The sequence below is a fragment of the Procambarus clarkii genome, chromosome 67 (genome assembly GCF_040958095.1).
Source record: "Procambarus clarkii isolate CNS0578487 chromosome 67, FALCON_Pclarkii_2.0, whole genome shotgun sequence".
Taxonomy (NCBI): Eukaryota; Metazoa; Arthropoda; class Malacostraca; order Decapoda; family Cambaridae; genus Procambarus; species Procambarus clarkii.
Genome location: NC_091216.1, coordinates 18,822,213 through 18,835,353, shown reverse-complemented (window position 1 = coordinate 18,835,353; position 13,141 = coordinate 18,822,213). Strand labels below are relative to the sequence as shown.

The 13,141-nt window shown below is 34.4% G+C and overlaps 1 protein-coding gene across 29 annotated transcripts in view; it reads left to right on the top strand.

Annotated features, from left to right (window-relative positions):
• The window catches only part of LOC138349700 (low-density lipoprotein receptor-related protein 2-like), a 381,514-nt gene that overhangs the window by 209,510 nt on the left and 158,863 nt on the right, over positions 1-13,141 (top strand). For 22 of the 29 annotated variants that reach the window (XM_069310661.1, XM_069310640.1, XM_069310638.1 and 19 more), the window contains exons 6-8: positions 2,000-2,128; positions 5,377-5,505; positions 10,726-10,842. The exons of 4 other annotated variants lie outside the window; for them this stretch is intronic. In XM_069310661.1, the coding sequence (XP_069166762.1) occupies positions 2,000-2,128; positions 5,377-5,505; positions 10,726-10,842 (375 nt within the window). The remainder of the gene's footprint in view (positions 1-1,999; positions 2,129-5,376; positions 5,506-10,725; positions 10,843-13,141) is intronic. 3 more of the 29 variants (XM_069310642.1, XM_069310655.1, XM_069310646.1) reach the window with 2 other exon arrangements.

Here is a 13,141-nt window from a genome sequence, read left to right as displayed (position 1 = left end):
ATATTAGAATTTGTAGGTAGTTTTACAGGTTTTCCTTAATTCACATTAATAATTTTTGCCACTTCTCCAATTATATTTTATTTGTAATTTTAAGTCATTAGGTTACAAAAAATGTTTGTTGAGGTTAAAGGTTGTGATTACTCATAAGTTCTGTGAAGGGTGGGCAGAAACAGGTACTACAGAGGGTATTTCAGTTGCCATGCTGAAGCACTGCAACTGGACTCTGCCAGCCCAAGGCTCTGTTTCAGTGAGCATTGAACCTAAATCTTTGAGAAAGCTTCAAGATTTTGCTTATGGGTCTTTATTAGGACTGGTGTAGTGCTAGAGTTGTGGTAACATTTCACCAGCTGCTGCTCAGAATCAACGGGGTTGCATACCCTTGCCAAGTTACTTGGGTGTTCCAGAAGAACTTTCTTCTCCATTTCATTAGATGCAGTGCAGGAAAAGAGTTGACTGGAGGCATAGCATGTTTCCACTTGGCTTCAGTACAATGTCAACTTGTCTAGTTTGGGGTGCTTGCTTATCAATATCTACTGAGTAATGAGGTCTAGATCTTCATGTCTAACTTTCTATCTTTTTGTACCTGATGCATTTTTACGTCTTTTGATGTTGGAGTTCTGTCATATTTACTTTAAAAATTGTGGATTGTGATGTCATGACATCTTCCTTCAAAAACTTTCTACTAATTTACCACACATACTGAATATGAGAACTTCCTTACCAATCTGACTTACTTTCATATAGTGAGATTTTTACAAGACATTGTGAACATCCATGTTGCTAATCTTGTCTCTAGTGTACTTTAGTGAAGTGATATTATTACCCAAGAATTTGTTGATGACAAACAAATACAGTTATGTAAATGAAATGGTGCATGATACATTTTTTGTTTGTGGTGTATCACTAGTTGATAGATGTTTACTCTCTCTTCTATCTTTAGAATTGCTATCAACATGTTTAACAAATATCAAGTTAAAGGAATGATATCTAGAATAGATAGTAATTTTAGAAGCTTTGAAGATTACTGCTTTTGTGTTGCTAATTGTGCTTTTATTTTGCCTGGCTTTCATTGCGTAATCCATATCCATTGTGTAATATAATCATATTATAATTGCACGTATTTTTATATCTATATTTAGCATTATCTTTTCATTTTATTAAATGTGTAATTATTTTATTAATAGAGTACATACATATATTGTCATGCAGATGCATGTGTAATTGTTGAATTGCTATTCAAATTACTAAAACAGATTCTCTATGTATAAAAATAATATAAATTAATAGAATATATTATTTTCAAAAGCATTAATTTTGATGGAGACAACATATTAACATAAATTACAGTACTGTACTAAAGTTGCTTGTAAATCACTATGTAGTATACAAAATATATCATGAATGAGTCCATTTGCCCTACTATGCCTCATCATGCTTCAGGGTAGCGCAAACCAAATGAGCACGATTTAAAAAGATTTCTATGAGGGTAGAAAAAACAAAAAAAGAGAAGTTGTCCTAATTACCACTGAAATTTATATTTGTACTCTTAACTCCATAAACCATAAATGGAGTTTGACCAGACCACACTAGAAAGTAAAGGGATGACGATGTTTCGGTCCGTCCTGGACCATTCTCAAGTCGATTGTCTCGAGTCACAATCGACTTGAGAATGGTCCAGGACAGACTGAAACATCATCGTCACCTAACCTTCTAGTGTGTGATCTGGTCAAACTACTTCAGCCACGTTATTGTGACTCATCGCTTGCATAAATAGGGTCTAATGAGACATTAGACTTATAAGCTTAAGCTTAACTTATTAAGTTAGGCATACTCTTGAGTGTCTGGGCTTGGTCTGGAGGAAGGGCATCTCCACACAGATCTTAAACCAAAGCATCTCTCATCACGTGTGTAATATTATGTGGAACATTGTCTCTGGTTTGTGCTGCTCCGGGGTAGTATTTTATTGTTGGCTTGCATGACAATACCTGCATGACTACAGACACAGCTGACCAGAAAGGTTGCCGTGCTGATGACCAGATTACTTGTGAGGATAACTCTATCATATGTCAAGTACAACTCTGTGACGGTAATGTCGACTGTCCAGATGGAGATGATGAGGAGAACTGTGGTAGGTTGAAATGCCTTGCATATCTTGCCTCATTATAATGCTTGCATATACTGTAGTTTTTTATTTCTTGAAATAGCTTGTGTATATTGACTTTTATAACTGTATACAATACTTGATATGAGGTAAAAGGAAGATTTCTGATGCTATTGGGCAGGGTAGCCTCCTGGTAGTAAATTATATGCCTTTGTCAGGAGTGGGTTGTAAGAATTTAACTTTCAGTTGTATTTCAGTAATAAATAAGGGTAATTGCACTAAAATGTTTACAAAGCTATGTAAGAAGAAAACAACAGCAAGGGACCAAGTTACTAAGAATAAAATAAGATGGAATGTTCTCATAAAGCAATAGGGAGGACTACAAAAACTCAATAGAAGATTCCATGGGGTCTTAAAGATGAAGCCAGAGTAGAAAGCTAATTCTAGTGATGATAGAAGGTTGGAAATCATTATAGATGAAATGGTAGTAAATAAAAAGGAGGTTAAGAAACGCGTGGAAGAACTAGATGTGAGCAAAGCACCATTGACTTGACCATATAGGTCAAATAAGACCTGTGTCACTGATATGTATTCAATGTAAAATACTGGAGATTATCAGAGGATTGTAGAATATATGGAGATAATCTCCAATAAGGAATATATGGAGGTTAGCTCCATGTGTGTATATTCTCCATATACACAACATATGTTAAGCCAATCCATAGTGTATACAGTTTCAGTACGAAACTCATACCTGGTAAAGCACAAGAATAAAATTTAAAAGTTCCAAAGATTTGCCAGAAGACAATTTCCAAAGATTGGAGAAACTAGCTGTTATTAAATCTAATAACAATAGAAGAGAAAGAGACAAGAGGTAATATGATCACAACATATTTGATACCGACAAGTATAGGCAAAGTGAATAGAAATAGCCTGTCAATCATAATTTTGTATACAGTCTACAGTACTCTATCAGCAGAATATGGGGGCACAGGTTGAAATTAATGAGCCAAATGAGCCAGAGAAAATATTTAAGAAATATTTATATATTTCATATATATATTTATTTATTTATATATATTTATATATAATAAATATTTAAGAAATATAATACTGTATAGTAAAGAAATATTTCATTGTAATAATTGGTAAAAAAATAATTGGTAAAAAAGTGGACTGGGTATGAGGCAGAGGTAGCAGAAGCAACCCACCAATTTAAGCTTGAAGGCCATGTATGAAGAAGTATTAGTATGTCAATAATAGGTATAAATGTACCAGGTGCAATAATTATATGGTGGGGCTCTTGAGCTGGGTATCACTCCCTGTAGGCACAACTAGGTAAGCACAGGTAGAAAAGTACATATGCATTGATGTCAAGGGATGTTATTTTCAGTATGATGTGTCATGCTATTATGGATATTAGAATTTGTAGGTAGTTTTACAGGTTTTCCTTAATTCACATTAATAATTTTTGCCACTTCTCCAATTATATTTTATTTATAATTTTAAGTCATTAGGTTACAAAAAATGTTTGTTGAGGTTAAAGGTTGTGATTACTCATAAGTTCTGTGAAGGGTGGGCAGAAACAGGTACTACAGAGGGTATTTCAGTTGCCATGCTGAAGCACTGCAACTGGACTCTGCCAGCCCAAGGCTCTGTTTCAGTGAGCATTGAACCTAAATCTTTGAGAAAGCTTCAAGATTTTGCTTATGGGTCTTTGTTAGGACTGGTGTAGTGCTAGAGTTGTGGTAACATTTCACCAGCTGCTGTTCAGAATCAACGGGGTTGCATACCCTTGCCAAGTTACTTGAGTGTTCCAGAAGAACTTTCTTCTCCATTTCATTAGATGCAGTGCAGGAAAATAGTTGACTGGAGGCATTGCATGTTTCCACTTGGCTTCAGAACAATGTCAACTTGCCTAGTTTGGGGTGCTTGCTTATCAATATCTATTGAGTAATGAGGTCTAGATCTTCATGTCTAACTTTCTAGCTTTTTGTACCTGATGCCTTTTTAAGTCTTTTGATGTTGGAGTTCTGTCATATTTACTTTAAAAATTGTGGATTGTGATGTCATGACATCTTCCTTCAAAACATTCTACTAATTTACCACACATACTGAATACGAGAACTTCCTTACCAATCTGACTTACTTTTATCTAGTGAGGAGTTACAAGACATTGTGAACATCCATGATGCTTATTTTATTTTTAGTGTACTTAGTGATATTATTACCCAAGAATTTGTTGATGACAGTAAACAAAAACAGCTCTGTACATGCAATGGTGCATGATACATTTTTTGTTTGTGGTGTATCACTAGTTTATAGATGTTTACTCTCTCAACTATCTTTAGAATTGCTATCAACATTTTTAACAAATATCAAGTTAAAAGAATGATATCTAGAATAGACAGTAATTTTATAAACTTCAAATATTACTGCTTTTGTGTTGCTAATTGTGCTTTTATTTTGCCTGGCTTTCATTGCGTAATCCATAATTATATTATAATTGCACTTATTTTATATCTATATTTAGTATTATCTTTGCATTTTATTAAATGTGTAATTATTTTATTAATACAGTACATACATATATTGTCATGCAGATGCATGTGTAATTGTTGAATTGCTATTCATATTACTTAATTTTACATTGAAGCATGTATAAAGTATTTCTGCAGGCTGGGAAGCCTTTTCTTTTACTAGTTATTACAAAGCATAAAACAGATTCTCTCCTATGTATACAAACAATATAAATTAATAGAATATATTATTTTCAAAAGCATTAATTTTGATGGAGACAACATATTAACATAAATTACAGTACTGTACTAAATTTGCTTGTAAATCACTATGTAGTATACAAAATATATCATGAATGAGTCCATTTGCCGTACTATGCCTCATCATACTTCAGGGTAGCACAAACCATATGAGCACGATTTAAAAGGTTTTCTATGAGGGTAGAAAAAACAAAAAAAAGAGGAAGTTGTCCTAATTACCACTGAAGTTTATTTTTGTACTCCTAACTCCACAAACCATAAATGGAGTCTAATGAGACATTAGACTTTTAAGCTTAACTTTTTAAGTTAAGCTTAATCTTGTAGGTATTAAGTCTCTGGGCTTGGTCTAGAGGAAGGGCATATCCACATAGATCTTAAACCAAAGCAGCTCTCTCATCACATGTGTAATATTATGTGGAACATTGTCTCTGGTTTGTGCTGCTCCGAGGTAGTATTTAATTGTTGGCTTGCATGACAAAACCTGCATAACTACAGACACAGCTGACCAGAAAGGTTGCCCTGGGGATGACCAGTATACTTGTAAGGATAACGCTATCATATGTCGAGTACAACTCTGTGATGGTAATGCCGACTGTCCAAATGGAGATGATGAGGACAACTGTGGTAGGTTGAAATGCCTTGCATATCTTGCCTCATTATAACGCTTGTATATTCTACAATAACAGTACTCATAAAACATGTACCTCATAGATATATCATGGTTTATCAGGTGAGGAGAATACTGCACTTAATAACACTTCATATTAGTCACTTCATTAATCATATTTTCCTTGGTAATATGCTTTTGGGTTTTTAAATTATTATTAATTATATTTAATTTGACTCTAATGTCATTATTATGCCCAGATTGTAAAACTTTGATTTGTTTTTCAAAATTCTCAAAATTTAAATTGACATCAGTATTTTTATTGTAAATTAATTTTTAATATTTTTTCAACATTTGCTCTACAGGAGACTTATTTTCATTATGCTTAATATTGAGATTTTATTATTCTTGATGATACTGGTACTGTAACCATGTGTGGGCATACAACTAGTACAGAGCATGGCTAACTGCTTCAGACTAATCATTTGGCTGAGTTTTAAGTGCTAGTTTTCTATAATGCTATCTCTTAGTTGCTCTAACCCTAAGTTGAACACTGATATAAACTTGTTTGCTTCTTATAAAACAAAAGTCTAACAAACAAAATCAAGTTTTCGAGTGATTAAATATATTGTATTATTTGTTAAATTTGCATTCAAATTAAGGTCGAGTGCTGTCATAAACAAGGATGACTACAAGTGATCTTCCAACTTATTCAACTTGTTATTGAATAGAATCTTACCTTCATAGTTATCTTATGTACATGTATTTGGTAGTTTTTTATACACACAATGGTTTTTATCAATTCTTAAAATTAGATTAGTTCTTTCTTGACTGATTTTTCACAATATTTTGATACATCATTCCTTCCATGTGACTAGAATTTCTTAGGACCTATTTTATTTATTTAATTTTTGTTCTAGAAAATATTATCTCTGAAATTGAAAAGGTAATTAGACATTATTAGTTTTGACCAGTCACATATCTGACACCTTTAACTTGCATGCAAATTTGTACACAAGTCTTTTCATCACTTTTATTTTGCAGTGAAGAGTCTATCAGGTTAAATTTCGATAGGATATTTTCATATTCTGTACTTCAATACAGTATATACATATATATAAAATGTTCTGTAAAATGTAAAAGATTTTATGTAACTTTAAAAATTATTTGTTTGTTTTTCCATGACTATTTGTGGCATTATTGTGTTTTATTTATGTGCACAGTAGCAATAGGTAGAGTGGTGTGCTTGTGGTGTCCTCTCCTTGCATGTTTTATTGTAAACCATATGAAAGATTCCAGCAGTTTTAGCACACAATGCTTGTCTTGGAGTTTCATCTTCAAATAAATATTACATACGTCCTTACATACATTACATAAATCTATTGGTAATAAAAATACTTCCTATTATCTTTTCTACATATCTTCATCTGCAATTTAGAACTATGGTCTCTTGTTATTTTTAATTCTAGTTTCTAAATCTCTTCCATGTATGTTTACTGTATCATATCACTTCACTTTTTTCTGCTTAACATTTTGGCATAGCCAAAGTCTTTAATGTTTGCTAGTAACTCAATTTCTTAAGTTTGGGAATCCAATTAATTTTGGGTCTTGTACTTTATCAGTTTTGCTTGTACTCGCCTACTTGTGCTTGTGGGGGGTTGAGCTTTGGCTCTTTGGTTCCTCCTCTCTTCTGTCAATCAACTATTGTATGCCTCTTTTAGTGCAGGTACTAGACTAACAGTTTAGGTAGGAAGTGTAATGTGGATAATTTCTAAAACATTTCAATGTGGCTTCAAAGTTCTTGAAGCCATTTTAAAATTTAAATTTTTATATTTTTATTTAATATTCATTTGGAGGGGACACTAACATTTATGGTTTTCTATTGGTGGTACCTCTCTAGCTCTTTGGTAGTTTTCCTAATATTGTAAAAATATTTATGTAGCTTTTCTCAGGGTCCATTGTTAGAGTTGTCTGTCCCCACATGTCTAAATCTCTCGTGTACTTTTATGTAACGAGCATGTCACTTAAACCTTGCATTTATCATACTGTCTCTGCTTGTCAGGCATCTGCAATTCAATTTCTCAATTTCTTTATTTTGCACCCCATACCCATCCCGTGTGCGGTGGTGTAAAGGATTACAGAGGCACATAATCGGTTCAGGAACTGAACCCTCTAATTCGTTTAGCTAAGCAAATAACAATGTTTTGACGCTAATTACAAAATTATTAATGTTATATATACATGTACACATACTCATACATACATGTACATATATATACATATACATATATATACATAGATATTTAATCACCCATACTAATACAAACATCAATAATCTTTTGTCACAAGTGATTCAGCAAGAGGCTCGCAACAATAACTATGGCACTTTACATCTATGATGAGTCACACTGTTACTAGTCTTGCTCCACACCCACCCAACTAGGCGGCAGCTTTACAGTCATGTGCATGCATTACCTACAGTAAGCAAATTTTGGATACTTCGCTAAGATTTCGGGCAGCACATCATTATGAATGAAGTACTTACACATTTCTTGAACACTATTGATGGTGTTGTCTCTAAATTCCGCGATTTTTTCTGCTCCCTTTCATTGATGAAAATTTCCCCCAAAATGTTAAATATTTAAAAAACATATTGCTCTTTGTCAGTTAATTTTTTCCTACTTTGTCATGTCTCTTAGACCTTTCCTGCCGTTTCCTCATAGTGTGACTAGGATCTGGAACTTTGACTAGTCTGGTTTTTATGCTCTATCAGTCTTGACTGTGTCATCTAAACATAAAACGTCAACATATTCATCTCGCTTCTGGTTCTAGTATATACATTTCAATCTCTCCCACTCAGTTCCCTGATTTCTTATGTGTTGTTTATGCTATCTGTGCTTGTGTGTGGTTTTCTGGGACAATTACTACTACCGGCTTCATATTGCTTTGATTATTTTTTATAGCTGTGGAGGAAGTTAGCTTCTACCACATCTGCCTACAGTTTGTTCCATTTATTTGCTACTCATATATTGAAGGAATAATTGTATACCTCGGTCTCATTTGTGTGGTTTTGTGACTTGATTTCTTGTGCAGTAAATTGATGCTCTTAAATCATTATAGCCCCAATCTTTGTATGGGTCAGAAAATTTTGACCTTAAACCATTGATAATGATGCATTAGTATTAGTTTAGGAAGGTAACAAGTGAGAAAAGTGTTGTTGAAAGTCATGTTATTCTAATTATCTTGATCCCAATTCAAAGAATAATTTTCCATTATTTCCTGCTGATTGTCTCCTCACTCTTATGAAGATGGAAAATTTTGAAATTAAGTTTCCTAATTAGGTGGCTACCCATATGAAAATTTTCAACCCATCCTCCTGTTTAGATAGTGCTTATACTGTAGTAACAATCTGGACCATTGAACATAAAGTGATGTAATGCAGAATTAGAAAGTAGAATTTGGTACTGCTGAATTTGGACAAACCAGAAAAGATTTTGTATTTGTTGCAAATTAAACCAAACCTAACCCATTCTAAGCCTAATACATGTTAGGCCTAGTACATGTATGTGATATACTAGGCCTAGGAATATTTAAGTTTGGTGTTTTGCTTTACTGTATTATTCCTGGACTCTCTAAAAGTGAATAGTACCAAAATATTCTATCTAATTATCCATTATGTCAATATATGTACAATGGTGCACATAGTTACAAGTAGTATCTGAACAGAAGGGTGGGTTGATATTTAGAGATGAGCAAGCCTCGATATACAGCTGTCATAAATGTTCTGGTGCTGAAAAATAAAGGACCAGAGTTGAATGATTAATGGTGCTGCTGCTCCTAATGGAAACTCTGCCCCTTCCTATGCCATATTCAAATGTTGAGTGAAATAATTCAGATATGGGTAATAGTGCAGATGAGCCCCTCCATATAGGCAGACTTTTCACAACTATTGTCCAAAAATACTGTGTATTGATGATGTAACTTGATCCCTATGGGACAGATTAATTTATATTATAGAGAGGGAGGACACAACTGACATATCGCCGAGAACATTTGTCTGTATCAAAACAGTGTGTAAGAGAGGCAAATACGATATTAACTTCTTGTATAGAAGAGACCAAGCGAGTCATTAATAAGGAAGTAATTATTAAGTAAACTAATGACTGAGAGCTTTCATTACTTGAATTTAACATGTCATGAAATATTCCTGCTTAATAAAGGGAGGCAGTAAACAATTGCAAAAAAGTATAGACCGGTCATTTATGCCACACCTTGTCAAAACCTTCAAAAGGTTGCCAAGAAGAATGTCTTTGTAAAAGTATTAAATTACATTGATTATAGAGTCCAAGATACTCTTGGCAGAGGTTACTAAAATCTTTGAGAGTAGCATCCATTGAGGATGCAACGAACCTCCAAATTGATGTCAACCAAGTCCTCCGTTGATCCACATAAAAAATTAAGAAAATTAAATTTGAAGTGAAAATAAAATGTAGTCAAATCATATCATGGAGTGGTAGTGTTGGTGGGTGAGTGGCGGTGGTGGGTGGGTGGGAGTGTTTATGGTATTGGATAGTTGGGTGTGTAGTGGAAACTGGATGGGAAGATGGCAGTGAGTAGAGTTGTTGCACCCATTCCAGAGGGGAAACATCATATTTAATATGATGCATCATATTTAAAGTTTGGTTACTAAGCTGAAACTATTCTGACAAAAATGCACTATATAAATTCCCATTATGTGAGGGCCAATTATACTGTTAAATCCTTTTTATTTGCCGAGTAGTATCCAGTGACTTTTGTCATCTTGTACACTTCTGCTCTTTGAAGAGAATTTCCTGAGGATGACCTGACCACTACCATAGAGGGATGGCTTCCGAGTTATAAAAAAAATTCAAGAATGCAATTAAGGACCTAGTTAAGAAACATTAAAAATGCAATAAGCTTAGGAAAAATTAAAGATCAGTGTGATTATTGTATCTGAGTTCAGGCATGGTGGTCAAAGTTTTCTCTCCCTCTTGATAAAAGTTTGGGGTTTAATGGTATAATGCTGTCCATTCATATGTAGAGTAGTCAGTCAGTGTTATTAGCTAAACCCTGATGGTTTTAGTGTTCTTGGTATTTGATTGTGTATCCTCTCTGGTCCTTGTCATGTCTACACATCTTGAGTGTATTTGTTTGTCTTGATGTTTGTGTGTCTTGGAGTATCAGACCAATGAATCTAGCTGGTGTGACATGCACAGGATGCGCTCTCTCGGAGTTTGTGTGTGATGGCAGCCGGTGTTTGTCCAATGATAAGAAGTGTGATGGGAACCAAGACTGTCAGGATAATACAGATGAGGCAAGATGTGTAACACCAAGTGAGTACTATAATGCCTTTTGAACTAATTTCATTTCATATTTTATTAGATATCCTTATCAAGGGTAATGTCTTCTGGTTTAACCTTGTTTATGAACAGTATGATCTGTATTGATTTTTTTTATCTGTGAGGTAGAGCTCCTCGGTGGCTCTGTGAAGCCAACTCGGTGAGATTGCTCCACCTAAAGGATTACGTCAGTCGCAGGAGTTCTGTTTAGCCTACTGGGGACCAGAGTCAGAACCTGGTCCCCCCCATCCCCCCCTCAAAGAGCCATAGGGAGCAAGTGACAATTCGCCACCCCACCGGGAAAGGATCCAGAAAGTCAGCAAAGCTTTACAGACAACTGGATGGTTCACAGAAAACAAAGCCTCAAAACTGACAAATAACTCCACAAATAACTGAAATGAAACAATAAATTCACTCAAAACTTGCTCGAACTTAATGGTGCTGAACCTGCCACCATGCAACCTAACCCTCAGCTGGCTTCCTTGAGGAAAGGAAGAAGAGAAGAGAGGCTGAGAAGATGGGAAGACATGGTGAGTGAGTGAGTGTGGATTGAGTGTAAACAACATAAGAGGATGTGGTTAAGGACAAGGCTAGGTAGAAGTGGTTTGTAAATAGGGAGTAAATGCATTTGTGCAGTGTTGTATATGACAATTTCTGAGGCGCACTGTACACCTGGTTTAGTGACTCAGCAGGGTATTGTTTTACTTGCCTAGTTTCATTTGTGGGGAATGAACTGTAGCTCTTGTTCCATCTCTTGACCATTAATCAACTGGTGTATAGGTTCCAGAGCCTATTGATTGCTTTAATGTGGAAGCATTTGTTTATGCATGATAAATATGGCAGTGGACATGATAGCATGAATGAACACATTATATAGTTCTTGTTGAGTATCCATGACTTCCTTTTCCTATATTATTTACCTATTTTCCTGGCTAATGCCCCCACCTCATGAAAGTGGGGAATGGGGTATTGACAATAGATGGACAGATGACAAGTAATATACTTTCCCTTCTGCTTTTTATTGAATTTTCTTTTATGTGGATGTTGGAAGTTTGTCTGGCATGTTAAAATCCTCTTCCTATATAAATACTGCACACTGTGGAATTTGATGTTTATCTCTGATTTAGTAGTTATATTTTCAGTTTGTTTTCTCTCCTTCAGTTTTCTTTACATTAATTTAAATAGTAAACTCAGTCCTGGCTTCCTCTTTTTTCTACTTTGTTTAAAATAATTTCTCCCCTCTTTTCTTAATAGTTTATTCTTCTTTGTCCTGTTTCAATATCTGGGCAGATTTTTCGGTTAGGAAACTTTTGGTATTGATTCCACACTTTGTTTTGAGTGTTTTCCTGCGTCCGTGTCCGTGCACGTTTGTGTATTGGTGAAACAAGCCAATGAATCATACTGGTATGATTTGTACAGGTTGCGCTCCTAGCACATTTTTGTGTGATTACATTCGGTGTATACCCAAGGAAAAGAGGTGTGATGGGAGCCTGGATTGTATGGATAGCACAGATGAGGAAGAATGTGAGCCATGTGAGTACTATTATGCCATGGCTATATATTTGTTGCTTTTCCAACCTTCATAACGATCCATATTTATAATTTCTCAATCTTCAAATTACCAGTACCTGTATATAGTACTATATAATGGAAAACTGATTTGTGATACATGGTATTGTGGGATTTATGTTAAAACATAACAGCTATTTAGAAAAATTCAAGAAAAGACTTGACTATTGAGGATGGTATTTTGCCTGAAGGGGCATTAGAAGATTTAGCAGAAGCATGGCGCTAGTGGCTTGTGAAGTTAGAGAAAGTTAGGTGAATATGAGGTAATAAGCAAGTGAGATTCAGCTTTTCACAAATATTTCAGTACTTTCCAGTAACAAGTTAGCATAATAATAACAATTTATTTATGTACATATTACATAGGATCTGATAAAATGCTCATACCACTGGCATTTATAATTTATTATAAAGCTGCTAATCAAAAGAACCATTTCAAGCAATAGTAAATGGTAATTTTGTTTATTACTGAAATTTTCTTGATTCTGATCAAATAATTTTGAAATTATTTGATGTAATTATTTGATGTTGATTATTCTGTAGTGTTCTTAAAGCTCATGAGGTTTTATTCTTAATTTGTGTATGATGCAAGCAGTGTTATTGTTCTTGATAGATCATGGAAAATTATTTTCACTTTTTTGCATCTAAGTTTCTGGTGTTTTTCCTAAGTATACATTGTCACAGACCTGTAATGGTTTTGCACTGATAGCACTGCTTCAGCTGAGGT